General features: G+C 32.6%; 4 protein-coding genes across 7 annotated transcripts in view; 3 read left to right on the top strand and 1 right to left on the bottom strand.

Annotated features, from left to right (window-relative positions):
- Positions 1-27959, bottom strand: part of LOC129921111 (pre-mRNA splicing regulator USH1G) — a 522815-nt gene that overhangs the window by 11594 nt on the left and 483262 nt on the right. The gene's annotated exons all lie outside the window — the stretch shown is intronic.
- Positions 275-1423, top strand: LOC129921132 (uncharacterized). The gene is made up of 4 exons (XM_056002820.1): positions 275-522; positions 591-679; positions 892-1051; positions 1116-1423. The coding sequence occupies exons 1-4, from the start codon at positions 348-350 to the stop codon at positions 1208-1210; spliced, it is 519 nt and encodes a 172-aa protein (XP_055858795.1). The 5' UTR covers positions 275-347; the 3' UTR covers positions 1211-1423.
- Positions 4554-6466, top strand: LOC129921136 (uncharacterized). Its single transcript, XM_056002825.1, has 4 exons — positions 4554-5206; positions 5266-5325; positions 5546-5705; positions 5779-6466. Exons 1-4 carry the CDS (start codon positions 5069-5071, stop codon positions 5883-5885), a joined length of 465 nt encoding a protein of 154 aa, XP_055858800.1. The 5' UTR covers positions 4554-5068; the 3' UTR covers positions 5886-6466.
- On the top strand, positions 11750-12906 carry LOC129921137 (uncharacterized). The gene is made up of 4 exons (XM_056002826.1): positions 11750-11930; positions 11989-12048; positions 12257-12416; positions 12474-12906. The coding sequence occupies exons 1-4, from the start codon at positions 11799-11801 to the stop codon at positions 12578-12580; spliced, it is 459 nt and encodes a 152-aa protein (XP_055858801.1). The 5' UTR covers positions 11750-11798; the 3' UTR covers positions 12581-12906.

Raw genomic sequence — 27959 nt, 5'->3', positions numbered from 1 at the left:
TTTAGGATTAAAAAAAACATTTTGATTTTTTTTTTAATCAAATTTTCGAAAACGTGACATTAAAATTTTTTGTCAATTTGGTTTTAGGTGTTTCTAAATAATGGCTCCAAAATGGCATACAAATTTCATTTTAAAACTTTTTTTTTCAAAAAATTATTTAAAAAAAAATTAGTTTTTTTAAATATTTTTTCTCAAAATGCTTCTGGTAACCCTTTTGCGTATGTTATATCAGGGAGAGCAAAAATAATACATATTCTCCTAATTTCAATTCTAACTCATTCGCAGTCTTTGCCGGTTGCTGTCGGCTGCTATAGCACAAAACAAAAAACGAAATTTATTTGGTCATCATGGATTTGAAAGTAAATAAATGTTGTTGTATGAATCTTCGTACCGCAGGCTTGTTAATTGCTTGGCTGCACTTGCTTATAATTATCATTGTAAGTTGTACAGTAATAAATCGTATAATTTTTTTGGACAAAAATCCACCTCCTCCTCCTAAGTTCGCTGTTTTTCGACCAATTGGTATGTAAAGAACATCTTAATATTATTATTTAATTTCTTATAATGTTTTTTTTTTTTTCAATTTATAGTTAGTGCCATTACTCGTGAAATAATTAATTTGGTAATTTACTTATTCAATGCTACTTTGACGTCATTATTACTTTTTGGAATCTATAAAGTGAGTATTTATGTTGTCATGAAATATTTTTTTATCATACTATGACGTAGTAAAAGTATACACAAAACTATGGCACGTGCATGCAATTTTTTGTTATCTGTGAGTTTTTGTTTAGAAAATTTGAAGTAGAAAAAGGTTAGGGTAAATAAACTTTAAGATAAAAACATATTTTCAATTTTGTTTATTTATTTATTTAATTTTTCTATTTATAGAAAAAACATCTTATGATGTTGCCTTACATTATTCTAAATGGTCTAAGTGTTCTTTTAATGGTTCCATATCTTGGACAATTATTTATTACCGCTTTATATTCGGATAATTCAGATATTTTTGAAATAATAATGGGAGCTTTGTTATGTGCAGCACTATTTGGTAAGTCATTAGAATTATTTACAATTTTCTAAATAATAAAACAATTTTTTTTTCATTTGTGTAGGTTTGATGGCATACTGTTGGATTGTTATTTATTCACTTTACCATAAAATACGTGATTCAATTAATAAGCCGATGTCAAGGCAGTTTGAAATATGAAAACCAAAAACTGGCCAAATTGTACACAAACCAAATTAACTAAAACCTTTGATAAAAAAGTGTTAAATTTGAGCAAAAGTTGTGAATGTGTTCAAAAATAGTATCAGAAAACTTCCAACTCGAAATCTTATATTTTTTTGTACGTTTAGAATCTTTTATATTAAAATTTCTGATAATAATCAAGTGGTGATTTTTAATAAAAAAAAAAAAAATAACAAAAAAAATATGAGTGTCATTAACAAAATGAAAAAGAGATTTTTGACTGGATGTGTCATAATATACCTATTAATAAAAAAATGCAGTCATCTAAAACTTGAATTTGGGTATACAAATCCAAAAAAACTTTCGAAAGGAGAAATCGGAGGAAGACGGACATAATCCCGAAATTTTGAATCCAGAAAACCCAGAATCCCGAAAATCCAAAACTCCGAAAATAAAACTGAAAAAAAAGCTCTTCAAAATTGTCTGTTTACTGAAATTTTAAATGAAACATAAAATTAACACCAATTCAATTAATCAATGAATAAGAAGTTAGATAAATATACTGGGAAACAAGACAGAACCTTGAGGTACCCCATAATTTATTTTATGTATATTGAACGGTCTGAAATGTATCTAATATATATGCGAAACCTAACTTAGTGGTGTGGAATAACACCTCTTCAAAATATTGTCCGGCTATTCGGCCAACAGATTTGTACATGTATATCGAGCTCACTGCGTGAGTGCGAAAAAAAGAAAATAAATAGGAAAGATGTCAAAATTTTGATAGTAAAAAAATTCAAGAAATTTCATATCAATTAAGAGGTCTTAAAGTGGTCAGGTTCAGAAACGTTAGGGACTAAATATTTAGGTAATTTCTCGGTCTCTGATTGGTCAACTGTCAAAAAAAAATCTTTCCAATTTAGGTAATTTTATTGGAAAGCTGACTGGAAAGTTGGACAAGAAAATTTTCCCTAAAAATTTAGGAATGTTTTTTTTTGTCAACATGACAGCTGATTGTTTTTAAATACAGAATTATTTTAACAAGATTAAATCAATTTGTTTGAAAAACGAGTAAAAAGTGCATTATCGGTTATAATTAATATTATTTATTTAATAAAGTTGAGTGAAATTTGGTATCTGCCCCATGCGATCTGTAAAATTCTCAAATAATTTTTGAAATTTGACAATAATGAAAAATCCAAACTAATTTTAGTCCGGTCAATTTAGACATCCGAGGTTACATTAATTCCCAGCAAGCTGAAAATTGGTAGGATTGTTGGAAACACCATCATAAATGAAATTTAAAAAGTCCTCATCGATCCGAGGTGTGGAAAAAAACTTACGGGGGGTCAAAGGTCACAAAAACTGGTTTTTCACGATTTTCAGCAAAACGGTAAGTCTCATCAAAAAATTTTCAACGCAAGAATTGTAGACCAGATTATTATATATAAAAAGTTTCATAACACTTTTTTTCCTAAGACCCACCGTTTCTTAGGTATAACGATTCAAAAAGTTGAAGTTGAGCTGTAATCGTCATAATCAGGCCTATTTTGAAAAAAAACTCCTAACTGAAAAGTTCCTGAAATTTCATTATTTTTTAAGCTTGAATTTCGTTTTTCAATGGTTAAGAATATGGGAAAGCAAAAAAAAAAAAATGGAAATTTTCGCCATTTTTCCGATTGGGGCCCTTCTCCCGAAACCATTTCCCTGGGAATTTTTGTTTAGAATATGTCTGAATATATACAGGGTGTGCAACAGAGAATGGACAACCCTAAAACGGCTGATAGCTACACTTATGGATGTTCTAAAAACAGATAGAAAAAAGTTCTATCGCAACCAGTTCATAAAATATGGACTTTTTTTCGTTCAGTGTATTTTAAATTTTAACATCTTATGTTTTCGTTCACTACAACCACGAATGAATGAATTTTATTTATTTCTTTTTTTTTTATAATTTTCTACAATAATTGTATGAGTACATAAACTCTTTAAAAACTGCAAAGCTATTGCACATTTTCGTAAAAAAAATTTTGAAATCTGTTTTTTGATGCAAAATGTAAAAAAAGTATTTTATGAAAAATTTTAAACACCTGTGGTATAAAATAAATCTATAGAAACCTAAGTGGCCGACTTACTTAAAAATATTCTCGTCTAAGGGGAGTATTTTTAAGTAAGTCGGCCACTTAGGTTTCTATAGATTTATTTTATACCACAGGTGTTTAAAATTTTTCATAAAATACTTTTTTTACATTTTGCATCAAAAAACAGATTTCAAAATTTTTTTTACGAAAATGTGCAATAGCTTTGCAGTTTTTAAAGAGTTTATGTACTCATACAATTATTGTAGAAAATTATAAAAAAAAAAGAAATAAATAAAATTCATTCATTCGTGGTTGTAGTGAACGAAAACATAAGATGTTAAAATTTAAAATACACTGAACGAAAAAAAGTCCATATTTTATGAACTGGTTGCGATAGAACTTTTTTCTATCTGTTTTTAGAACATCCATAAGTGTAGCTATCAGCCGTTTTAGGGTTGTCCATTCTCTGTTGCACACCCTGTATATATTCAGACATATTCTAAACAAAAATTCCCAGGGAAATGGTTTCGGGAGAAGGGCCCCAATCGGAAAAATGGCGAAAATTTCCATTTTTTTTTTTTTGCTTTCCCATATTCTTAACCATTGAAAAACGAAATTCAAGCTTAAAAAATAATGAAATTTCAGGAACTTTTCAGTTAGGAGTTTTTTTTCAAAATAGGCCTGATTATGACGATTACAGCTCAACTTCAACTTTTTGAATCGTTATACCTAAGAAACGGTGGGTCTTAGGAAAAAAAGTGTTATGAAACTTTTTATATATAATAATCTGGTCTACAATTCTTGCGTTGAAAATTTTTTGATGAGACTTACCGTTTTGCTGAAAATCGTGAAAAACCAGTTTTTGTGACCTTTGACCCCCCGTAAGTTTTTTTCCACACCTCGGATCGATGAGGACTTTTTAAATTTCATTTATGATGGTGTTTCCAATAATCCTACCAATTTTCAGCTTGCTGGGAATTAATGTAACCTCACCCCCTTATTTTAGTCTAATTTGACCGGACTATTTAGGCAATTTACTCAAATTTCCGTTCAGAAAATGACGTTGCCTAAATATCTAGTCGCTAATATTTCCTGAACGTGTCCATTGAAAGTGAACTAAAATTATTAAGACTTAGCATTTTTTTGACATCAATTTGGCTGTTTTGGAAAAAAAACCCATTTAAACGCTTATTCTGTACTCCATTTTGAAGCCACCATTTTTAATGAAAAAAAGTTGGTAGCTTTTTCATATTTCCCATACTAAAAATCTAAATGTTCCAAATTTCATGATTTTTTATGACAAAAAGGATCAATGGAAACATTGTCACAGCGTGGCATAACATTCTTGCTTTTTGAATCATTTCGAGAAAATACTCAAATAAGTAGTAATTCATGCACCGCAAAAAATCTACATATAGCAAAATGTTTTGAACCAGATCCGGGCACTAATTTTATCTTCAGAAACACATTTTTTCATTCAGTTTTTTTGTTTTAATTTTTTTTTTCTTTTTTTGAAGTTGATTATTTCTTAAAGCAAACAACGCCCATTGAATTATTGAAAGTTTTTTTTTTCGGATAAATGCGCGCCAAAATGAATTCAAAATTCACAAAACACAACAAAAGTCATAAAAATGGTCAACCGGTGACGTAGAATTCGATGTAGAGATCAGAAATAATATATTTTCTTTTATAACAGTTCTAATTCTAAGTTATCCACAGTCTTTGTTGAGCTATTCATTTGATCGGTTGGTTAAACACAAAATTAAAAAAAAACCAAATATTTTTGGACATCATGGAGTTGAGAGTAAATAAATGTTGTTGTATGAATTTGCGTACCGCTGGTTGGGTTATTTCTTCTCTCAACATGTTTATCAGTTTTATCGTATTTTGTGCATCTCTTACAGATACGTTTAAAGTAACATCACGTTTGGTAAAGATTACCTAGCTTAATAATTTCGTTTCTTTTAATAACAATTGTTAATTTTTTAGGGAAATCCTTTTGTATACGATGTTATTTGCTCGGTCTTACTTCTTATTGGAATCTATAAAGTGAGTAATAATATGCTAAAAATAGAAAATATTTTTTTTTGTGAGATTTTTTTTTTTGAAAATGTAGAAATTTTGGCATTTCGAAGAGGAGAGAGAATAAAAAGTGCCCATTTGCCATTTCTTAAGAAATTATGAATAAATTTGTGAATGAAGCTTTTGACAAATTTTCAAGTTTTTTATTTTTGTTTAATTTATTCATTTATTTTTTTTTTTTTTGTAGAATATAAATAAACTAATAATGTGTTGGTTGGTAGTAAGAGGTATTGAAATTATTGTAGCAATTCCAATTCTGGCGCATGTATTATACAAGGAACCATTTTCGACTGTTTCACTACCGATTTTAACACTTTTACAAGTTATTATTGGTGCTATAGTTTGTGGTAAGTCATATTAGTTAGATTTACAATAGTTTATTTTTATTTTTAAAATTTACCGACTATATCTTCTGCATAGGTCTGATGGCATGGTGTTGGATTGTTATTTTTTCACTTTACCAAGAAATACGTGACACAATTAATAAGCCACCATCGCGAATCCAAAATATAGTTACAGGCGTATAAATATTGAAAACTTCCCAATTTTACAGGAGATTATTTCTGACTTAATTTTTTAATCTGTTCAATAAGAATTTTGTATGTAACTTTTTTAACAAAAAATAAAATATTTGTTCAATTATCGAAAACTCAGAGGGCCTTACCAATAATGAATCGCTAAACACACGTTTAAGTATCGTCGCGTTAAATTTTACCGTCGCGTTAAATTGGGTGTATACTAATAATCAAATTAAACACGCGTTTAACTAATTGCGCTTCTATTACCAGATCTATTACATTTGTTGTCAAAATGACATCAATAGAGTGACATTTTGTGCATGTAATGTAATAATGAACAAAAACATAACTACAAAATACCTACATACGTTCATATATTTTTATTTTGGTTGTAAAAGTAAAAAAATGGAGCCCAAGCAAGGAGGCCAAAAGTGCTTAAAAAAAGTTCATCTATCGTGAAGTACGACGATGAAAATTTACAAAACTATTTCTTTTTAACTTGCTGATACAATGGTGTAGCTGTGGCTGTAGCTTGTAGTACTGCCAAAATTTTACTGAGGGAAACAACAACGGCGGCAGCTGAGCAAAAAGTTAAGAATTCTTCAACTTGCGCTACAAGCTACAGCCACAGCTACACCATTGTATTCAGGGGATAAGTTTTCTTTTTCAACCTTTTCTGAAAGTAATGAATATTTATTAATAAAAAGATAAATATTTATAAACAAATACATTTTTCATTTTCTTATTTAATAAATTGCCGCCAATGTCATAAATTTTTCTCAACAACTTGTTGACTTGACAACCGTGCGTTTAAAAAAATTTCAAAATCGTTAGAGCCGTTTTTTAACAAACTGATTTTTTATCAACAATTTTTTGGAAAAAAGTTTTAAAATAAAACTGGTATGCCATTTTGGAGAAATCACTTATCAACACCTAAAAACAAAATTTGAAAAAAATTAAATGTCCCGTTTTGGAAAATTTGATTTTTCAAAAAAAAAAAAAAATTTCAAAATTTTTTTAAAAATCCAAAAATTATTTTTTTCGAAATTTTATTTTTGACTTATATTAAATTTATATAAATGCTTCTTCACAAAAAGTTTCGTTGAAATCGAAAGCAGTTTCGGAGAAAATCGGATTTAAAAAAACTGGTTCTATGGCAGGTACCGTTTATAATGATTTTCAAACAAAAAAAATTTCCATTAGAAGACAAACCTTGTTTTAAAACTTACATTTGAATTTTTTAAACAAAATCGTTGGAGCCGTTTTTGAGTAATTTTAACTTTACTAAAATCGGTATATGATAAGTACCGTTATTTTTGGTCCAAAAAATTTAATTCCAAAAACCCCTCTGAGGAGTCGACAAATAACGCTACATAACAAGTTTGACATTAATCGGTCCATCCGTTCAGGCTGTAGCTTCGTATACAGACAGACAGACGGACTTCCGGGACCCACTTTTTTGGCGTTCTCTATCATCGTAATGTCATGGAAAAATGTTATCTCAATTTTGTTTTTGTACGAATGCATAACTTGATATAATAATATCATATACAGGGTGTCCCAAAAGTAATGGATGAAACGAAATATGCTGATAGGCCAACTTAAGGGCTCTCAGAATTTGGTAACTTGTTCATCCCAAATCCTTACGGTTTTCGATTTAATGCAGTTTTTGTGAAATTTCGAAAAATTCCGACTTTGCATCAGTATTTTGCTTCCTCCGCTCATAATTGATTTTTGTTTTTTACAATTCTTCCACTAAAACATTGCCCAATAATAGGAAATAATAATTAATTAATCAAAATATTTTTTATTTCATACGCCATTTTGCTGCAAATTAAATAACAGTTTCATGTTTTATAAAAACTCAATTTCTTACTTTTATTTCAGAGCAGCATCCCGAAAAAATTTGCATGATGTGATACTGTGATAATAATTTAAAAACTTGCCGTGTGTTATTGCATTTTTCAAAAATGTATAAAAATTTCCAAAGTTGAAACTAGAACGAAAGATATTACAATTTAAATGCAACAAAACAGGGCTTTTCAGAGAAAAATAACAAAGGCACGTTCTTTGGGGTGCGTTTCGGTAAATGTAAAATTTTCTGTCGGCTTGGCGCCAGATTCAAGGTTACTATATTGGGCGCCAAGTTCAACTGATATATTCTCAAAATACAACAAAACGGTGACGTAAAATTTTAGAGAGAGTTAGAATAAGAGCATGCGCAATATCATACCATTTGTGATGAATCCTTTTTAACATTCTATCTTATTTCCAACTCGTCAACAGTCCTTATTTAGTTATTCATTTAGTTGGTCGTTTTTAACTAAGATAAAAAAAATCAAAAATATTTTCAAAATCATGGGCTTTAGAGTTAATAAATGTTGTTGGATGAATCTTCGTACCGCGGGTTTAATAATTGCTTTTCTGAACATATTAATCATGGCTTTTATTCTATTTTTTACTGTTCATAAAAAATCATTTCTTAGACCTGGTTGATGTGTATGGATTAACAAGCATAAGTTGTTTTTTGTAATACCAATTTATTCAATTTTTTAGGGAGATCCTTTATGGTTCGATGCTATTTTGTCGGTCTTCCTTCTTATTGCTATCTATAAAGTGAGTATAATTGTATGATGTCATTGAATTTGATAAAATATGTGATGAAAAGACTGAAGAGATACAAAGAGAATATGGCACGTGTATGATGATTTTGATAATGATGATTTGTTGTTTGTGAGAATTTGGAATCTTTCAGTTTTTTTTTTTCAAATAGACTACAAGTTATTGAAACACCTTTAGAAGCTTTAATTCGTGCAACATTTCTTGGTAAGTAGTTAACTAAATTTATAATTTGTTTAGTTTAAACAAAAAAAAAAATATTTAATTTGTGTATAGGTCTAGCGGTATGGTGTTGGATTGTTATTTATTCACTTTATTTTGAAATACGAGACAAGGTTAATAAGCCTTCACCAAGTCAAGTGATAGCTACGGAGACAGATGTATAAATATTGAAAACTGGTCAATTGTTGAGGAGTTACATTACCAAAAATGTTTTATGGATAAAAGTGTTCAACTTTCAATGTGTTCAATAAAAAAATATTGTTAATTGTTGAACATAAGTTAATTGTTAATAATAATGTTTATGTAAACAAAAGGTTAAACTTGCTTTACAACCATCAAGAGGTTTACAAGTAGGTATAGGATTGTTATTTGCAACTTTCCTAATTTTGTTAATAAAATGCAAACTAAAAAAAAAAAAATTAAAAATAAATTATTATAGAAACAACAAAATAATTTGATAAAACGTACTCTGGGTGCAAAAGCAAATATACTTGCTCATGCTGCAAATGTTGTTTAGATTGTTAAAGATTTTTGTCTACAAATTTTAATTTAATTTAAAAAGAAAATGTGAGCAAAAAATAAAAAAAAATGTTTAAAAATATGAAAATAGTTAAATATTAAAGATATAATTGATTTTTTTGTAAAAAAAATGTAAATCATCCAAGCCGTTATTTTTTAATAATTTTTATAAATTTAAATGTTCAGTCATTAAAAAAAAACATGGTGTATGCCATTCTTGAGACAATAAAAACCACGACTTGGTTGCACGTTCCTGCCTTATGAGAAATGCTAAGAAACTTTGTATATAAATTCATTGAAAATTATTCATTTAATTTAATAAGAAATTAATAATATATGAAAAATATTAAAAAAAAAAATTGTTTTTAAAATTGCAAAACCAACCAAGTGTGCAATTTAATTTTTTTTTTGAAAAAGTATTAAAAAAGTTATTGAAAACTATTGGGGCCGTTTTTTAATACATAATAGTTTTTTATACAAAAGCATTTTAAAAAACTTTCCATAACAAATTTGGTACAACATCGAAACAAAAAAATGCGGATTTAAAAATTTTAAGAAATTAAAATTAATTGGATCTTATTGGTAAGTTATACCTAAAAGATCTAATCAATTAAATTAAGAAAGGTCACAAAACAAGGAAGTATTTAAAAAAATAAAATTTAAAAAAATTAATTGAAATTATTTTAAAAAATCCAAAAATTAATTATTTTGAAAAATTTTCTTGAGTTTAACATTAAGGCCACTAAGAGGTTTTTGTACAAAGTGTTTAAATCTTTCCGATATCTCTTTTATTGTCCAATATATCTTAAACTTTAAAGATTAGTTTAAGTTAAAGCTAAGTTATTTTTTGACTTATTGACTTAAACTAAAGATTTTGTATTTGAGCTCAACACATCTTAAACTTTCAGAAAAGTATATTTTGGTTCCTGTGTCAAAAATTGTCGACCAATGTTAACGATCAAAAACAAAAAAATAGTTTCAAAAATATTATTCGACAAAATCAAAAAATTAAAAATTTTTTTTTACAAAATTTTAAAATGTGTGAGATTTTCCAATCTATTATATTATATTAAAGTTTGGTTTTGTGTACGTTCGCTAACCGGCCACACCGACTGACTAATTTTCTTAATTTTTTTTTAAATCAAAGAGGCATAAGAGGAGAAGGTTTAAGGCAAACAAAAATTTAAGATTTTATAGGGTAAATAGGGGTAACACGACATTGAAAAAAGAGGCTATTTTCTAAACGGTAAGTCGTAAAGAGTTGACTTTTTTTTTAAATGATAGACAAATTTATTCAACAGTTAAAAAAGGTATTGAAAAAATTCAAAAAAATTTCAAAACCAAGTTGTGAAGGTTTTTTTGCAGTCATAGACCTCCGGCAAAAGAATAATTAGAGGTACGCAAAATTTTGCACAGAAATTTGAGTTACACCATGAGAAAGATATTTAAAAAAAAATTAGGGGTCTAAAACGGATTTTTTTCATAGGCCCTGTATTTTGAAATAAAAATTTTTGAAAAACAACCTAATTTTTAGGGACATTTTTGAGTAGTCTTTTATTTTTTTTGAATTTTTAAAAGTCTGCAAAAAATCTCAAACTTATAGGAAATATAGGTTTTAATCATGCTAAAAGTTTAAAAGTTAACATTTATAAACTCATTTTATGAACTTTTCAAGTTTTGATCCTTTTTTTACTTTGAAAATTAACTAATTACAGAGTCGAAAGTTAGAAATAAATACAAGAAATGGCGGAACGAAGTCCGCGGGGTCAGCTAGTTTTAATATAACTTTTTGCAAAATGCTTCCTAACAAATTAGATGTCGTTTTAATTGGTTGATTTGTTTACGAGTACGTAAGTAAAAAATCAGGGAAAAGCTTCTATGATAATCTCTGCTGTTAATAAGGTGTGAGAAAACGGCTCTTAACTTGATTGAAAAGGTTTTTTAATTTTTTGAATTTGTTGCCATTAAAAAAAAAAACTTGATTTTCTTAACAGCTTTATCTTTGACAAATAGCATAATTTTGAGTGTTTGACCAAAAGTCGAAAAATAATTTTCAATTTTTGTTTTAATTTAAAAAAATTTGTTTTTTTTTTAAATGCGATAACTTTTTAAGTCTCATAACAATTTTTAAATAAACAGAGCTACCGAAAAAAATGTGGCAGGGAACTTCTTTAAGGAAATACTTTTGTCAATAATATCAGTCTTTAATTGATAAAGGTAAGAACATGGCTATGAATGAAACGAAAGCAAATGAATATCACTCATGGACCTTTTTGTTTTGCTTCCCGTTCTTTGGGGGTGCGTTTTTTTGAGGTGGTAGATTTTTCGTCGTGACGTCTAGCAGGCGCCAAACTTATTCAAATAAAATTCAGAATAATGTTCAAACGATGACGTCGAATTTAGGGAGGATAAGATAACAGCATGCGCAATATCATTCCAATACCAAATATCCTTTATACATTTTCTTCAATCAAAAATCTTACTCCTACAGCTTCCTTAGTCCTTGTTGAGTTATTCCTTTGGTCGGTTGCTTTAACAAAAAATTGAAAATCCTTAAACATCATGTGCTTGAGAGTTAATACATGTTGTTGTACGAATCTTCGTACCGGTGGATTGATTATTGCTTGGTCGAACTGGATACTAGTTGTTCTAATATTTGGTGCATGGTTTTTTAAGGACGAACTACCTTCTATTGTAGAGATTACCTAGTTAATTAAATTGTTTTTTGTAATATTATTTATCCAATTTACAGTTAAATCCTCTATGGTACGATTTTATTGCCTCGATATTACTTCCCTATGGAATCTATAAAGTGAGTATCTGTATGATGTCATTCAATTTGATAAAATTTGATGTACTAACAAAAAAAAATGGCACGTGTATGAAATATCTGTATGATTTTATTTTTAAAATGGAAACAGAGTTTTTGGAATCTGGAAACGGCCGTATTACTCATTTCTTTAGAATTAATGAATAAATTTAAAAAATAATTTTAAATTTTGTGCGTTTTTCTTTTTTAGAATATAAGACCACCGATGTTATGTTGGTTGATAACAAAAGCGGTTTTCCTTGTTGTATTAGTTATAGTTCTTGGTCAACAATTACTTGAAGCACCATTTTCGACTGCCGGAGAAGTTTTTGAAACAATTATTTCTGTTTTATTGGGTGGAGCTTTTTACGGTAAGTCATGAACCAAATTTACAGTTGTTTATTTATATTTATTTTATCTGTTAATAGGTCTGATGGTATATTGTTGGATTGTAATGTTTTCACTTTACCTTGAAATACGAGCCATAGCTAATAGACCACCAACTGCAAGCCAAATGATGGTTGAAGGAGTATAAATATCGAAAACTGGCCAAATGTACGGAAGTCACACTGCCAAAATTTGTTGATAAATTATTATAGTGTTTATTGTGACTTAAATTCAATTCGAGTGAATGTAAGTTATTTGTTAATATAATAATCATGTTTCTGTAAACATTAAAATGTTCAAACTTTTTTTTGCAACCACCCCCGAAAATTCTGAATCTTTAATGGTTGTAATTTGAAAATTTTCTAATTTTTTTTTATAAAATGCAAGTGACAATACTGAGAAAGTTAGTGGAGAAAAGACAATAAGAAAAAAAAATCAATAATTTATCATAAAATCAAGAAATAAAATTTTGTAACATGCCCGAATTTGTTGATGTTCTTGATTTAAGATTTAAGCTTTTTAAGTAAAATTTTATTAAAGAAAAATTTTTAAATTAACTTTAAAAGAAATAAATAAATATGTAATAAAAATTGTTTTTAAAATTAAAAAAAAAAAAACATCTTTTTTAATTGTTTATTGAACTATGTACCTACCTATGTATGCAATCAAATTTCTTGTTTTGAAAAATTTTGAAAAAAAAAATCGTTGAGTTGTTTTTTAAAGTTATTTTTATAAAATAAAAATCAGTTGTTTCTCAAAGAAAAAAAAAAGTGGCTGTCTTTGCAGGTTTACGGACGGTAATTTTACGTGATAACGTCGTAAGAAAAAAGGTTGTGTGCTTTTATTTAAAATGAGTCAGTTGAAGCCTTTATTTATTTCAAACAATCATAATTCAAAGCTAATAAAAAATTACCTTTTTTCTTTTCTCATTATATAATTTTTTTTTATTGCAAAGCTTACAACAAAAATTATGCCATTAAAAAGCCAAATATTTCTTCTAAAGGATCAAACCATTGTTAATTTTTACAATGCACAAAAAGTATTAAAATAATTTATTAAAAACAATCATTTCTTATGAAAAAAGTGAAAAAATCACTTCCATCATCCAAAAATCAATTTTTTGAAGTTATACTTCTTATGGGAGGGTGGGTATGAAAATTTACTTTTTGACAAGAATGTCAAAGGGATTATGACGCGATCACCCTGGGTAGCAGGGCTGTCGTTTCACCTTTAGAGTACGCAGTACTTTAGTATTTAAAAATGCAGTACGCCACAGTACGGCAAACATAAAACACACAACACGTAGCAAGTTACATGTTTCATGTGGCAAGTTGCATGTGGCAAGTTGCATGTGGCAAGTTGTATGTGGCAAGTTGCGTGTGTCAAGTTGCATGCGGCAAATTGCGTGTGGCAAGTTGCATGTGGCAAGTTACATGTGGCAAGTTGCCAGGGTTGCAAAAAGCTAACATTTCAGCTCAGCTCACAGCTCAGCTCAAATTTGAGCTAGGTACCATAGCTTAGCTCATTTGAGCTGAGCTGAAAGTGAGCGCCCCAACTTCCAACGCCTATATCTCGGAATTTTGAAAAATATGAAAAAAATTTTTTTGATGCCAAAAGGTAGCGGGGACTCTAACCTACATTTGGGTACAACTTCCATCCCTGTAGGTACACGCGTTCTCAAACCAGGAGAACTTAAAGGTAAAAAAAAAGTTAAGCCCGATTCTGAAAAAATAGGCATGATGTGGCGGTTTAACATGCAAAGCGATTTTTTAAAAATCTGACAATGTGCAAAGCGTAGGCCCATGACACAAGCTATCATTTGGCATCACTCCCAAAAATTGCTCTCAAGCGGCTTAGCTTCCAGGAGCGTTCAAAGATTCGGGGATTTTTCGAAAAAAAAAATTTACCCCAACTTTCAAACACGATTTTCTCGGAATTTTGAAAAAAATCGAAAAACCGGATTATACCACTTTCGGGTAGCTGAGAATATAATGTCGTTTTCGATTGGTTTCACTCAAGGATTCACTCATTTTGAAATCCAATAAAACAGTTTGAATCGCTTCCACTCAAGTCTGAAAGTTTGTTTCGGTGTTAGTGAATAATCAAATACAAAAAATTTAATTTTGTACGAGAAAATTTAGTTTGACATTTATTTTCTATGTATAAGTAATTTTGAGTCGATTCTGATTTGAAATCGAGAAGAGAATTTTTCTTCTAAGAAGCGTTCTAGCTGTCATATTTTTGTGAATAAAACACTTTCAGAAGAATTCTGAATGCTTCCGGACGCTTCCGGACGGCCAATCGAAAACGACATAAGCTTTCATATGGCACCACTCCCCTGTCTCTAGATCAAAGCCTTGCAACGCCTATATCTCGGAATTTTGAAAAAAATGAAAAAAAAATGTTTTGTTGCCAAAAGGTAGCGGGGACTCTAACCTACATTTGGGTACAACTTCCATCCCTGTAGGTACACGCGTTCTCAAACCAGGAGAACTTAAAGGTAAAAAAAAAGTTAAGTCCGATTCTGAAAAAAAAGGCATGATGTGGCGGTTTAACATGGAAGGCGATTTTTTAAAAATCTGATAATGTGCAAAGCGTAGGCCCATGACACAAGCTATCATTTGGCACCACTCCCAAAAATTGCTCTCAAGCGGTTTAGCTTCCAGGAGCGTTCAAAGATTCGGGGATTTTTCGAAAAAAAAATTTACCCCAACTTTCAAACGCGATTTTCTCGGAATTTTGAAAAAAGTCGTAAAACCGGATTGTACCTGATTTTTTTATGATTAAAAAAGAAATATTTTACTAAAAAAATAGAAATATATTTACTATTAACCCTAGAAAGATAATCTACGTCTGTAAGACGTATGGCGTGTAAAGAACTTTTTTTTTCTAATTCAATTCAAATTTCTGGGTTTTTGTTAAATTGATTTGATTTATTATATCACTTCTTTAAAATAATCTAAGTAATGAGTTAAATAAATATGACAAAAAGTGTTAACATAAGACCAAAAATCTTTTTTAGAATCATACGTCTCTGAGACGTATATTATGATTATCTTTCTAGGGTTAAAAAAACCAAGAGAAAGATCACGAAAAATTATCTGTTTTATTTATAAAAATATCCATGTGTTAAAATAATTCCATTAATAACTAGAACCAAACATCTTGAGCTATGGTGTTTTATAAAAGTTTAAAATATCTTCATATTTCATTATACCTACATACAAAATGTACATGTTAAAGTATAAATATGAATATAATAAATAACAAATTATACCTATACCTACCTAAATAATTAAAAAGTGATGCATAAATTTGCGAAATTAATGTTAAATTAAACAATATCATTTTAATAAAACAAAAAAGTTAGTAGGCAGTTAGTAAATCTACGTATTTCCTGTAACATAGGACAAAACTGCAACACAATAGTTAACATTAAAAAAATATTAGCTAGCTTAATGTTTAAATGATTGTAAATTTTGTATTATTGGTTTGAACAAGTGTGTTGGAGGAATTTCGAACATGTTCAAAACCGCCCCCGAGCATAGCAGTTTGAATCAGATATTTTAAGTATCTAAACTTGAATGTTCTTATAAAAAGGATAATGAAACTAGCATTTGTGGAAAAATTAAAGAAAATAAAATGGAAATGTAGGTATAACATTATTGAAGATTAAACAAAAAATGCCTGAATCCTTCAAGTTCTACTAGACTGATTTCGATGAGAACTCGATTACGTGGTATAAAAATTAAAGTCAAGCTGCCAGAGGCGTACGTTGAGTTGATATAGAAAAAGAACAAATTATAGCTCTGTTCACTGACGCTGTGCTGGACTGTTCTAGGCAGAAAAGTACAGCTTTTTGCTGTTCATTGAGGTTTTTTCTGTGCTGAACTGTTCTAATTACCTGTTCATTGACAAATCTAGAGCAGTTTAGAACAGGATTTTCTGTTCTTGCTTTTGAGTCAGATCAGGTTAGAACAGATTCGTGAGAAGTGTCAAAATCAAAGCTGTCATTTTTTGTTTTTGTTTTGATTTAATTGTGCGAATATTTCTCGGGTGCTCGTGGTTTTTATAACTAATAAATAATTTTTAATTATATTTTTCACAGTAAAATTACAAAAAAATAGAAAAAATAAACGAGAAACGATAAACAAAAAATTCAAATTTACAATTTGTTTTTTTTTTTTTTTTTTCATTTTGACAAGTGACGTTTAAATGACTGTTCTAACTTGTTCTGACGTTTCTCACGAAACTGTGCTGTCCTGTCCTGTTCTGATCTAGAAAAATCCTCGTTGAACATACTTTATATAGAAAATAAGAACAAATAAAAAAAAAGAGTGTGTGTACACATGTACACGCGACTGAAGTTATACTTCTCATTCAGTATATGTAAATGAATTTCATTTGATATTTTTAATTTCTATCATTAAATTAATTAATCCACACATCGTTTTTTTACATTTTTATCAAGTGAACAATAAATTAATTCTTTCATCCTCCTTGCGTCCATGTAGTTTTCAATTTATTCTGTGAAATTAACACATGTTGTGCGGTTCAGAACGTACGGTATACGCTTAACGAAACGAAAAAAAGCATAAAATGTGCGATATGGTTATTTTATGAGAATTGTGTGTGCTTCAGCACTAGTAGTAGCAATATGGAACTTGCAGGGTTGCTACAAAGCTCAAAAGTGAGCTGAGCTCAGCTCACAGCTCAGCTCACAGCTCAGCTCAAATGTACCATAGCTCAGCTCATTTGAGCTGAGCTGAAAGTCAGCTGAGCTGATGGTTGACCTGAGCTGTTGGGTGAGCTAAAGTAAAGTGAGCTGAGCTGAGCTGTGATGGGTGAGAGGATACATTGATTTTTATTTGGAAAGTATAATGAAATATGAAGATATTTTAAACTTTTATAAAACACCATAGCTCAAGATGTTTGGTTCTAGTTATTAATGGAATTATTTTAACACATGGATATTTTTATAAATAAAACAGATAATTTTTCGTGATCTTTCTCTTGGTTTTTTTAACCCTAGAAAGATAATCATAATATACGTCTCAGAGACGTATGATTCTAAAAAAGATTTTTGGTCTTATGTTAACACTTTTTGTCATATTTATTTAACTCATTACTTAGATTATTTTAAAGAAGTGATATAATAAATCAAATCAATTTAACAAAAACCCAGAAATTTGAATTGAATTAGAAAAAAAAAGTTCTTTACACGCCATACGTCTTACAGACGTAGATTATCTTTCTAGGGTTAATAGTAAATATATTTCTATTTTTTTAGTAAAATATTTCTTTTTTAATCATAAAAAAATCAGGTACAATCCGGTTTTACGACTTTTTTCAAAATTCCGAGAAAATCGCGTTTGAAAGTTGGGGTAAATTTTTTTTTCGAAAAATCCCCGAATCTTTGAACGCTCCTGGAAGCTAAACCGCTTGAGAGCAATTTTTGGGAGTGGTGCCAAATGATAGCTTGTGTCATGGGCCTACGCTTTGCACATTATCAGATTTTTAAAAAATCGCCTTCCATGTTAAACCGCCACATCATGCCTTTTTTTTCAGAATCGGACTTAACTTTTTTTTTACCTTTAAGTTCTCCTGGTTTGAGAACGCGTGTACCTACAGGGATGGAAGTTGTACCCAAATGTAGGTTAGAGTCCCCGCTACCTTTTGGCATCAAAAAAAATTTTTTCATTTTTTTTCAAAATTCCGAGATATAGGCGTTGGAAGTTGGGGCGCTCACTTTCAGCTCAGCTCACTTTCAGCTCAGCTCAAATGAGCTAAGCTATGGTACCTAGCTCAAATTTGAGCTGAGCTGTGAGCTGAGCTGAAATGTTAGCTTTTTGCAACCCTGGCAACTTGCCACATGAAACTTGCCACATGCAACTTGCCACATGCAACTTGCCACATACAACTTGCCACATGCAACTTGCCACATGAAACATGTAACTTGCTACGTGTTGTGTGTTTTATGTTTGCCGTACTGCGGCGTACTGCATTTTTAAATACTAAAGTACTGCGTACTCTAAAGGTGAAACGACAGCCCTGCTACCCAGGGTGATCGCGTCATAATCCCTTTGACATTCTTGTCAAAAAGTAAATTTTCATACCCACCCTCCCATAAGAAGTATAACTTCAAAAAGTACGTAGGTATACAGCCTACTTTTTTTTATGGGACCCCTGATGTATCATTTGTTGGTCGCTAAGATTATTTACGCAACACTTTTTGTGGCAAATAATATATAGGTAATTTTTTTTTCAAAAAACTGATTTATTTTTTTGCGATCCCTGAGGTATGTGACTGGCTACCAATATAATTTGTCTCTCTTGTATCCGAAGTAATTCATGTCAAATAACTTATCTTTAAGTTGCCAACTCTGCATTGTTTCCACTCGAGGCCCTGGCATGGCACCGCCCCGCTTGCCCCAAAGGTGTGTACGCCCCTGCAAGCTGCCTACACCAATTAACGCTCCTGGTATATAAAGAACATCCGCTTTGTTAACATTTGCATTTAATGTCTAGAAAAATAGGTTGATCACAAAATAAATCTATTTTACTCCTGGAAGCATAAAAGGTATGAATATGAATATCATTTTTCGAAGTTATGTTTTAAATTAATTTTTCTTGTTTTTCTTTTCAACTAATAAATGTGAAATAACTATATTTTAAATTTTAAGGTTATTTTTTTCTGAGTTTTTATTATTTTTTGGTTTCTTGAATATGATATAATAATCAATTTTGAGTATGTGTATGTTCTTAGTAAAAAATTAATAAAAAGCTATGTTTTATCTATTCATTACAACGAAAGTAATACTTCTGTGCAAAAGTGCACCTTCCATGTTCAAACCTGCCCCACTTTTGATTTTTGAACATAAGAGTTATATTGGTTAAACATCAAAATTTTACATATATCAATATTTCGTCTAACTATCCAAATGTTATTTGAAATCGAAGTTCAATGTTAATGTTTATTGTTAGTAAACTTTATAGATCAAGAAAACGAACATATGTATTTCGTTCAAGAAGTTGCGAAAGCAAAAATTCTTCAAATGTGTCCCACTCTCCCCTATAATTCTAAGTCGGCTAAAATTGATTTGGCAAGTTTTGACCCTCCAATGCCCCTCCCCAGGGTCCGGACAACTAAAATATTGTGTAGTCATTTGCGATACATATGTGCCCATGATTATGAAAGTGGACTAAGTCACTTTTTGCATTGTTTAAAGAAAAACTTAAAAAACAATTTTCTTATAACGATTTAATTATATTTCTTTTATGAAATCACTAGAGGAGAAATAAAGAAATTTATTAACTGCAATTTCGCTTTCAAATAAACTTTACCCCTTAAATTAGAATTATTTTAAGGCTAGATTTGAGGGCATTTTTAGGAGTGACTTAGTCCACTTTTAAATTAAGGGCACATATATGTACAAATTTTCATTTCGATACGATAATTGGAAGTAGGCTAAAATTGATTTGGGTCTTTCGACCCCTCAATGCACCTCCCCAGGGTCCGGACCAATAAAATATTGTGTAGTCATCTGCGATACATATAAGTACAAAGTTTCATTTCGATACTGTGACTAGAAGTAGGCTAAAATTGATTTGGGTCTTTCGACCCCTCAATGCACCTCCCCAGGGTCCTGACCATTAAAATATTGTGTAGTCATCTGCGATACATATATGTACAAATTTTCATTTCGATACGATAATTGGAAGTAGGCTAAAATTGATTTGGGTCTTTCGATCCCTCAATGCACCTCCCCAGGCTCCGGACCAATAAAATATTGTGTAGTCACCTGCGATACATATAAGTACAAATTTTCATTTCGATACGATAATTGGAAGTAGGCTAAAATTGATTTGGAGTCTTTCGACCCCTCAATGCACCTCCCCAGGGTCCGGACCAATAAAATATTGTGTAGTCATCTGCGATACATATATGTACAAATTTTCATTTCGATACGATAATTGAAAGTAGGCTAAAATTGATTTGGAGTCTTTCGACCCCTCAATGCACCTCCCCAGGGTCCGGACCAATAAAATATTGTGTAGTCATCTGCGATACATATATGTACAAATTTTCATTTCGATACGATAATTGGAAGTAGGCTAAAATTGATTTGGAGTCTTTCGACCCCTCAATGCACCTCCCCAGGGTCCGGACCAGTAAAATATTGTGTAGTCATCTGCGATACATATATGTACAAATTTTCATTTCGATACGATAATTGGAAGTAGGATAAAATTGATTTGGAATCTTTCGACCCCTCAATGCACCTCCCCAGGGTCCGGACCAATAAAATATTGTGTAGTCATCTGCGATACATATATGTACAAATTTTCATTTCGATACGATAATTGGAAGTAGGCTAAAATTGATTTGGAGTCTTTCAACCCCTCAATGCACCTCCCCAGGGTCCGGACCAATAAAATATTGTGTAGTCATCTGCGATACATATATGTACAAATTTTCATTTCGATACGATAATTGGAAGTAGGCTAAAATTGATTTGGAGTCTTTCGACCCCTCGATGCACCTCCCCAGGGTCCGGACCAATAAAATATTGTGTAGTCATCTGCGATACATATATGTACAAATTTTCATTTCGATACGATAATTGGAAGTAGGCTAAAATTGATTTGGGTCTTTCGACCCCTCAATGCACCTCCCCAGGGTCCGGACCAATAAAATATTGTGTAGTCATCTGCGATACATATATGTACAAATTTTCATTTCGATACGATAATTGAAAGTAGGCTAAAATTGATTTGGAGTCTTTCGACCCCTCAATGCACCTCCCCAGGGTCCGGACCAATAAAATATTGTGTAGTCATCTGCGATACATATATGTACAAATTTTCATTTCGATACGATAATTGGAAGTAGGCTAAAATTGATTTGGAGTCTTTCGACCCCTCAATGCACCTCCCCAGGGTCCGGACCAGTAAAATATTGTGTAGTCATCTGCGATACATATATGTACAAATTTTCATTTCGATACGATAATTGGAAGTAGGATAAAATTGATTTGGAATCTTTCGACCCCTCAATGCACCTCCCCAGGGTCCGGACCAATAAAATATTGTGTAGTCATCTGCGATACATATATGTACAAATTTTCATTTCGATACGATAATTGGAAGTAGGCTAAAATTGATTTGGAGTCTTTCAACCCCTCAATGCACCTCCCCAGGGTCCGGACCAATAAAATATTGTGTAGTCATCTGCGATACATATATGTACAAATTTTCATTTCGATACGATAATTGGAAGTAGGCTAAAATTGATTTGGAGTCTTTCGACCCCTCGATGCACCTCCCCAGGGTCCGGACCAATAAAATATTGTGTAGTCATCTGCGATACATATATGTACAAATTTTCATTTCGATACGATAATTGGAAGTAGGCTAAAATTGATTTGGGTCTTTCGACCCCTCAATGCACCTCCCCAGGGTCCTGACCATTAAAATATTGTGTAGTCATCTGCGATACATATATGTACAAATTTTCATTTCGATACGATAATTGGAAGTAGGCTAAAATTGATTTGGGTCTTTCGATCCCTCAATGCACCTCCCCAGGCTCCGGACCAATAAAATATTGTGTAGTCACCTGCGATACATATAAGTACAAAATTTCTTTTCGATACTGTAACTAGAAGTAGGCTAAAACTGATTTGGGTCTTTCGACCCCTCAATGCACCTCCCCAGGGTCCGGACCAATAAAATATTGTGTAGTCATCTGCGATACATATAAGTACAAAGTTTCATTTCGATACTGTAACTAGAAGTAGGCTAAAATTGATTTGGGTCTTTCGACCCCTCAATGCACCTCCCCTGGGTCCGGACCAATAAAATATTGTGTAGTCATCTGCGATACATAAGTACAAAGTTTCATTTCGATACTGTAACTAGAAGTAGGCTAAAATTGATTTGGCGTCTTTCGACCCTTCAATGCACCTCCCCAGGGTCCGGACAGCTAAAATATTGTGAAGTCATCTGAGCTACATATTTGAACAAATTTTCATTTCGATACGATAATTGGAAGAAGGCTAAGATTGATTTGGGGTGTTTTGACCCCTCTATGCACCTCCCCAGGGTCCGGAGCAATAAAATATGGTATAGTCATCTGAGCTGGATTTATGTACAAAGTTTCATTTCGATACGATAATTTTAAGTAGGCTAAAATTCATTTGCGATGTTTCGACGTCACTTTTGCAAAGAGTGACGCACATCGCTTTTCAAAAAACTGACGCGCGTCACTTTTTCAAGAACTGACGGGCGTCACTTTTTGAGAAATTGACGCGGGCGTCATTTTTTGAGAAAATGACGCAGGCGTCATTTTGTGATAAATTGACGCGGGCGTCATTTTATGAGAAAATGACGCGGGCGTCATTTTATAAGAAAATGACGCAGGCGTCATTTTTTGAGCAAATGACGCGGGCGTCATTTTATGAGAAAATGACGCAGGCGTCATTTTGTGATAAATTGACGCGGGCGTCATTTTATGAGAAAATGACGCAGGCGTCATTTTGTGATAAATTGACGCGGGCGTCATTTTATGAGAAAATGACGCGGGCGTCATTTTATGAGAAAATGACGCGGGCGTCATTTTATAAGAAAATGACGCAGGCGTCACTTTATGAGAAAATGACGCGGGCGTCATTTTTTTAGCAAATGACGCGGGCGTCATTTTATGAGAAAATGACGCGGGCGTCATTTTATGAGAAAATGACGCGGGCGTCATTTTATGAGAAAATGACGCAGGCGTCACTTTATGAGAAAATGACGCGGGCGTCATTTTTTTAGCAAATGACGCGGGCGTCATTTTATGAGAAAATGACGCGGGCGTCATTTTTTGAGCAAATGACGCGGGCGTTATTTTATAAGAAAATGACGCAGGCGTCACTTTATGAGAAAATGACGCGGGCGTCATTTTATGAGAAAATGACGCGGGCGTCATTTTATAAGAAAATGACGCAGGCGTCATTTTTTGAGCAAATGACGCGGACGTCATTTTATGAGAAAATGACGCAGGCGTCATTTTGTGATAAATTGACGCGGGCGTCATTTTATGAGAAAATGACGCGGGCGTCATTTTATGAGAAAATGACGCAGGCGTCACTTTATGAGAAAATGACGCGGGCGTCATTTTTTTAGCAAATGACGCGGGCGTCATTTTATGAGAAAATGACGCGGGCGTCATTTTATGAGAAAATGACGCAGGCGTCACTTTATGAGAAAATGACGCGGGCGTCATTTTTTTAGCAAATGACGCGGGCGTCATTTTATGAGAAAATGACGCGGGCGTCATTTTTTGATCAAATGACGCGGGCGTCATTTTATAAGAAAATGACGCAGGCGTCACTTTATGAGAAAATGACGCGGGCGTCATTTTTTTAGCAAATGACGCGGGCGTCATTTTATGAGAAAATGACGCGGGCGTCATTTTTTGAGCAAATGACGCGGGCGTTATTTTATAAGAAAATGACACAGGCGTCACTTTATGAGCAAATGACGCGGACGTCATTTTTTGAGCAAATGACGCGGACGTCATTTTATGAGAAAATGACGCAGGCGTCATTTTATGAGAAAATGACGCGGGCGTCATTTTTTGAGCAAATGACGCGGACGTCATTTTTTGAGCAAATGACGCGGACGTCATTTTATGAGAAAATGACGCAGGCGTCATTTTATGAGAAAATGACGCGGGCGTCATTTTATAAGAAAATGACGCAGGCGTCATTTTTTGAGCAAATGACGCGGGCGTGAGAAAATGACGCGGGCGTCATTTTATGAGAAAATGACGCAGGCGTCACTTTATGAGAAAATGACGCGGGCGTCATTTTTTTAGCAAATGACGCGGGCGTCATTTTATGAGAAAATGACGCGGGCGTCATTTTATAAGAAAATGACGCAGGCGTCACTTTATGAGAAAATGACGCGGGCGTCATTTTTTTAGCAAATGACGCGGGCGTCATTTTATGAGAAAATGACACGGGCGTCATTTTTTGAGCAAATGACGCGGGCGTCATTTTATGAGAAAATGACGCAGGCGTCATTTTGTGATAAATTGACGCGGGCGTCATTTTATGAGAAAATGACGCGGGCGTCATTTTATAAGAAAATGACGCAGGCGTCATTTTTTGAGCAAATGACGCTTGCGTCATTTTTTGAGCAAATGACGCTTGCGTCATTTTATGAGAAAATGACGCGAACGTCATTTTATGAGAAAATGACGCGGGCGTCAATTTATGAGAAAATGACGCGGGCGTCATTTTATAAGAAAATGACGCAGGCGTCATTTTTTGAGCAAATGACGCGGGCGTCATTTTATGAGAAAATGACGCGAACGTCATTTTATGAGAAAATGACGCGGGCGTCAATTTATGAGAAAATGACGCGGGCGTCATTTTATGAGAAAATGACGCAGGCGTCATTTTTTGAGCGTCATTTTCTTATAAAATGACGCCCGCGTCATTTTCTTATAAAATGACGCTCGCGTCATTTGCTCAAAAAATGACGCCTGCGTCATTTGCTCAAAAAATGACGCCTGCGTCATTTGCTCAAAAAATGACGCCCGCGTCATTTTCTTATAAAATGACGCCCGCGTCAATTTATCAAAAAATGACGCCTGCGTCATTTTCTCAAAAAATGACGCCTGCGTCATTTTCTCAAAAAATGACGCCTGCGTCATTTTCTTATAAAATGACGCCCGTGTCAAGTTATCACAAAATGACGCCTGCGTCATTTTCTCATAAAATGACGTCCGCGTCATTTGCTCAAAAAATGACGCCTGCGTCATTTTCTTATAAAATGACGCCCGCGTCATTTTCTTATAAAATGACGCCCGCGTCATTTTCTCATAAAATGACGCCCGCGTCATTTTCTCATAAAATGACGCCCGCGTCAATTTATCACAAAATGACGCCTGCGTCATTTTCTCTTAAAATGACGCCTGCGTCATTTTCTCATAAAATGACGCCCGCGTCAATTTATCACAAAATGACGCCTGCGTCATTTTCTCATAAAATGACGCCCGCGTCATTTGCTCAAAAAATGACGCCTGCGTCATTTTCTTATAAAATGACGCCCGCGTCATTTTCTCATAAAATGACGCCCGCGTCAATTTATCACAAAATGACGCCTGCGTCATTTTCTCAAAAAATGACGCCCGCGTCAATTTCTCAAAAAGTGACGCCCGTCAGTTCTTGAAAAAGTGACGCGCGTCAGTTTTTTGAAAAGCGATGTGCGTCACTCTTTGCAAAAGTGACGTCGAAACATCCCAAATGAATTTTAGCCTACTTAAAATTATCGTATCGAAATGAAACTTTGTACATAAATCCAGCTCAGATGACTATACCATATTTTATTGCTCCGGACCCTGGGGAGGTGCATAGAGGGGTCAAAACACCCCAAATCAATCTTAGCCTTCTTCCAATTATCGTATCGAAATGAAAATTTGTTCAAATATGTAGCTCAGATGACTTCACAATATTTTAGCTGTCCGGACCCTGGGGAGGTGCATTGAAGGGTCGAAAGACGCCAAATCAATTTTAGCCTACTTCTAGTTACAGTATCGAAATGAAACTTTGTACTTATGTATCGCAGATGACTACACAATATTTTATTGGTCCGGACCCAGGGGAGGTGCATTGAGGGGTCGAAAGACCCAAATCAATTTTAGCCTACTTCTAGTTACAGTATCGAAATGAAACTTTGTACTTATATGTATCGCAGATGACTACACAATATTTTATTGGTCCGGACCCTGGGGAGGTGCATTGAGGGGTCGAAAGACCCAAATCAATTTTAGCCTACTTCTAGTTACAGTATCGAAAAGAAATTTTGTACTTATATGTATCGCAGGTGACTACACAATATTTTATTGGTCCGGAGCCTGGGGAGGTGCATTGAGGGGTCGAAAGACTCCAAATCAATTTTAGCCTACTTCCAATTATCGTATCGAAATGAAAATTTGTACTTATATGTATCGCAGGTGACTACACAATATTTTATTGGTCCGGAGCCTGGGGAGGTGCATTGAGGGATCGAAAGACCCAAATCAATTTTAGCCTACTTCCAATTATCGTATCGAAATGAAAATTTGTACATATATGTATCGCAGATGACTACACAATATTTTAATGGTCAGGACCCTGGGGAGGTGCATTGAGGGGTCGAAAGACCCAAATCAATTTTAGCCTACTTCTAGTCACAGTATCGAAATGAAACTTTGTACTTATATGTATCGCAGATGACTACACAATATTTTATTGGTCCGGACCCTGGGGAGGTGCATTGAGGGGTCGAAAGACCCAAATCAATTTTAGCCTACTTCCAATTATCGTATCGTAATGAAAATTTGTACATATATGTGCCCTTAATTTAAAAGTGGACTAAGTCACTCCTAAAAATGCCCTCAAATCTAGCCTTAAAATAATTCTAATTTAAGGGGTAAAGTTTATTTGAAAGCGAAATTGCAGTTAATAAATTTCTTTATTTCTCCTCTAGTGATTTCATAAAAGAAATATAATTAAATCGTTATAAGAAAATTGTTTTTTAAGTTTTTCTTTAAACAATGCAAAAAGTGACTTAGTCCACTTTCATAATCATGGGCACATATGTATCGCAAATGACTACACAATATTTTAGTTGTCCGGACCCTGGGGAGGGGCATTGGAGGGTCAAAACTTGCCAAATCAATTTTAGCCGACTTAGAATTATAGGGGAGAGTGGGACACATTTGAAGAATTTTTGCTTTCGCAACTTCTTGAACGAAATACATATGTTCGTTTTCTTGATCTATAAAGTTTACTAACAATAAACATTAACATTGAACTTCGATTTCAAATAACATTTGGATAGTTAGACGAAATATTGATATATGTAAAATTTTGATGTTTAACCAATATAACTCTTATGTTCAAAAGTGGGGCAGGTTTGAACATGGAAGGTGCACTTTTGCACAGAAGTATTACTTTCGTTGTAATGAATAGATAAAACATAGCTTTTTATTAATTTTTTACTAAGAACATACACATACTCAAAATTGATTATTATATCATATTCAAGAAACCAAAAAATAATAAAAACTCAGAAAAAAATAACCTTAAAATTTAAAATATAGTTATTTCACATTTATTAGTTGAAAAGAAAAACAAGAAAAATTAATTTAAAACATAACTTCGAAAAATGATATTCATATTCATACCTTTTATGCTTCCAGGAGTAAAATAGATTTATTTTGTGATCAACCTATTTTTCTAGACATTAAATGCAAATGTTAACAAAGCGGATGTTCTTTATATACCAGGAGCGTTAATTGGTGTAGGCAGCTTGCAGGGGCGTACACACCTTTGGGGCAAGCGGGGCGGTGCCATGCCAGGGCCTCGACTGGAAACAATGCAGAGTTGGCAACTTAAAGATAAGTTATTTGACATGAATTACTTCGGATACAAGAGAGACAAATTATATTGGTAGCCAGTCACATACCTCAGGGATCGCAAAAAAATAAATCA

The sequence above is a fragment of the Episyrphus balteatus genome, chromosome 1 (genome assembly GCF_945859705.1).
Source record: "Episyrphus balteatus chromosome 1, idEpiBalt1.1, whole genome shotgun sequence".
Taxonomy (NCBI): domain Eukaryota; kingdom Metazoa; phylum Arthropoda; class Insecta; order Diptera; family Syrphidae; genus Episyrphus; species Episyrphus balteatus.
This window is presented reverse-complemented; position numbering and strand designations above follow the sequence as displayed.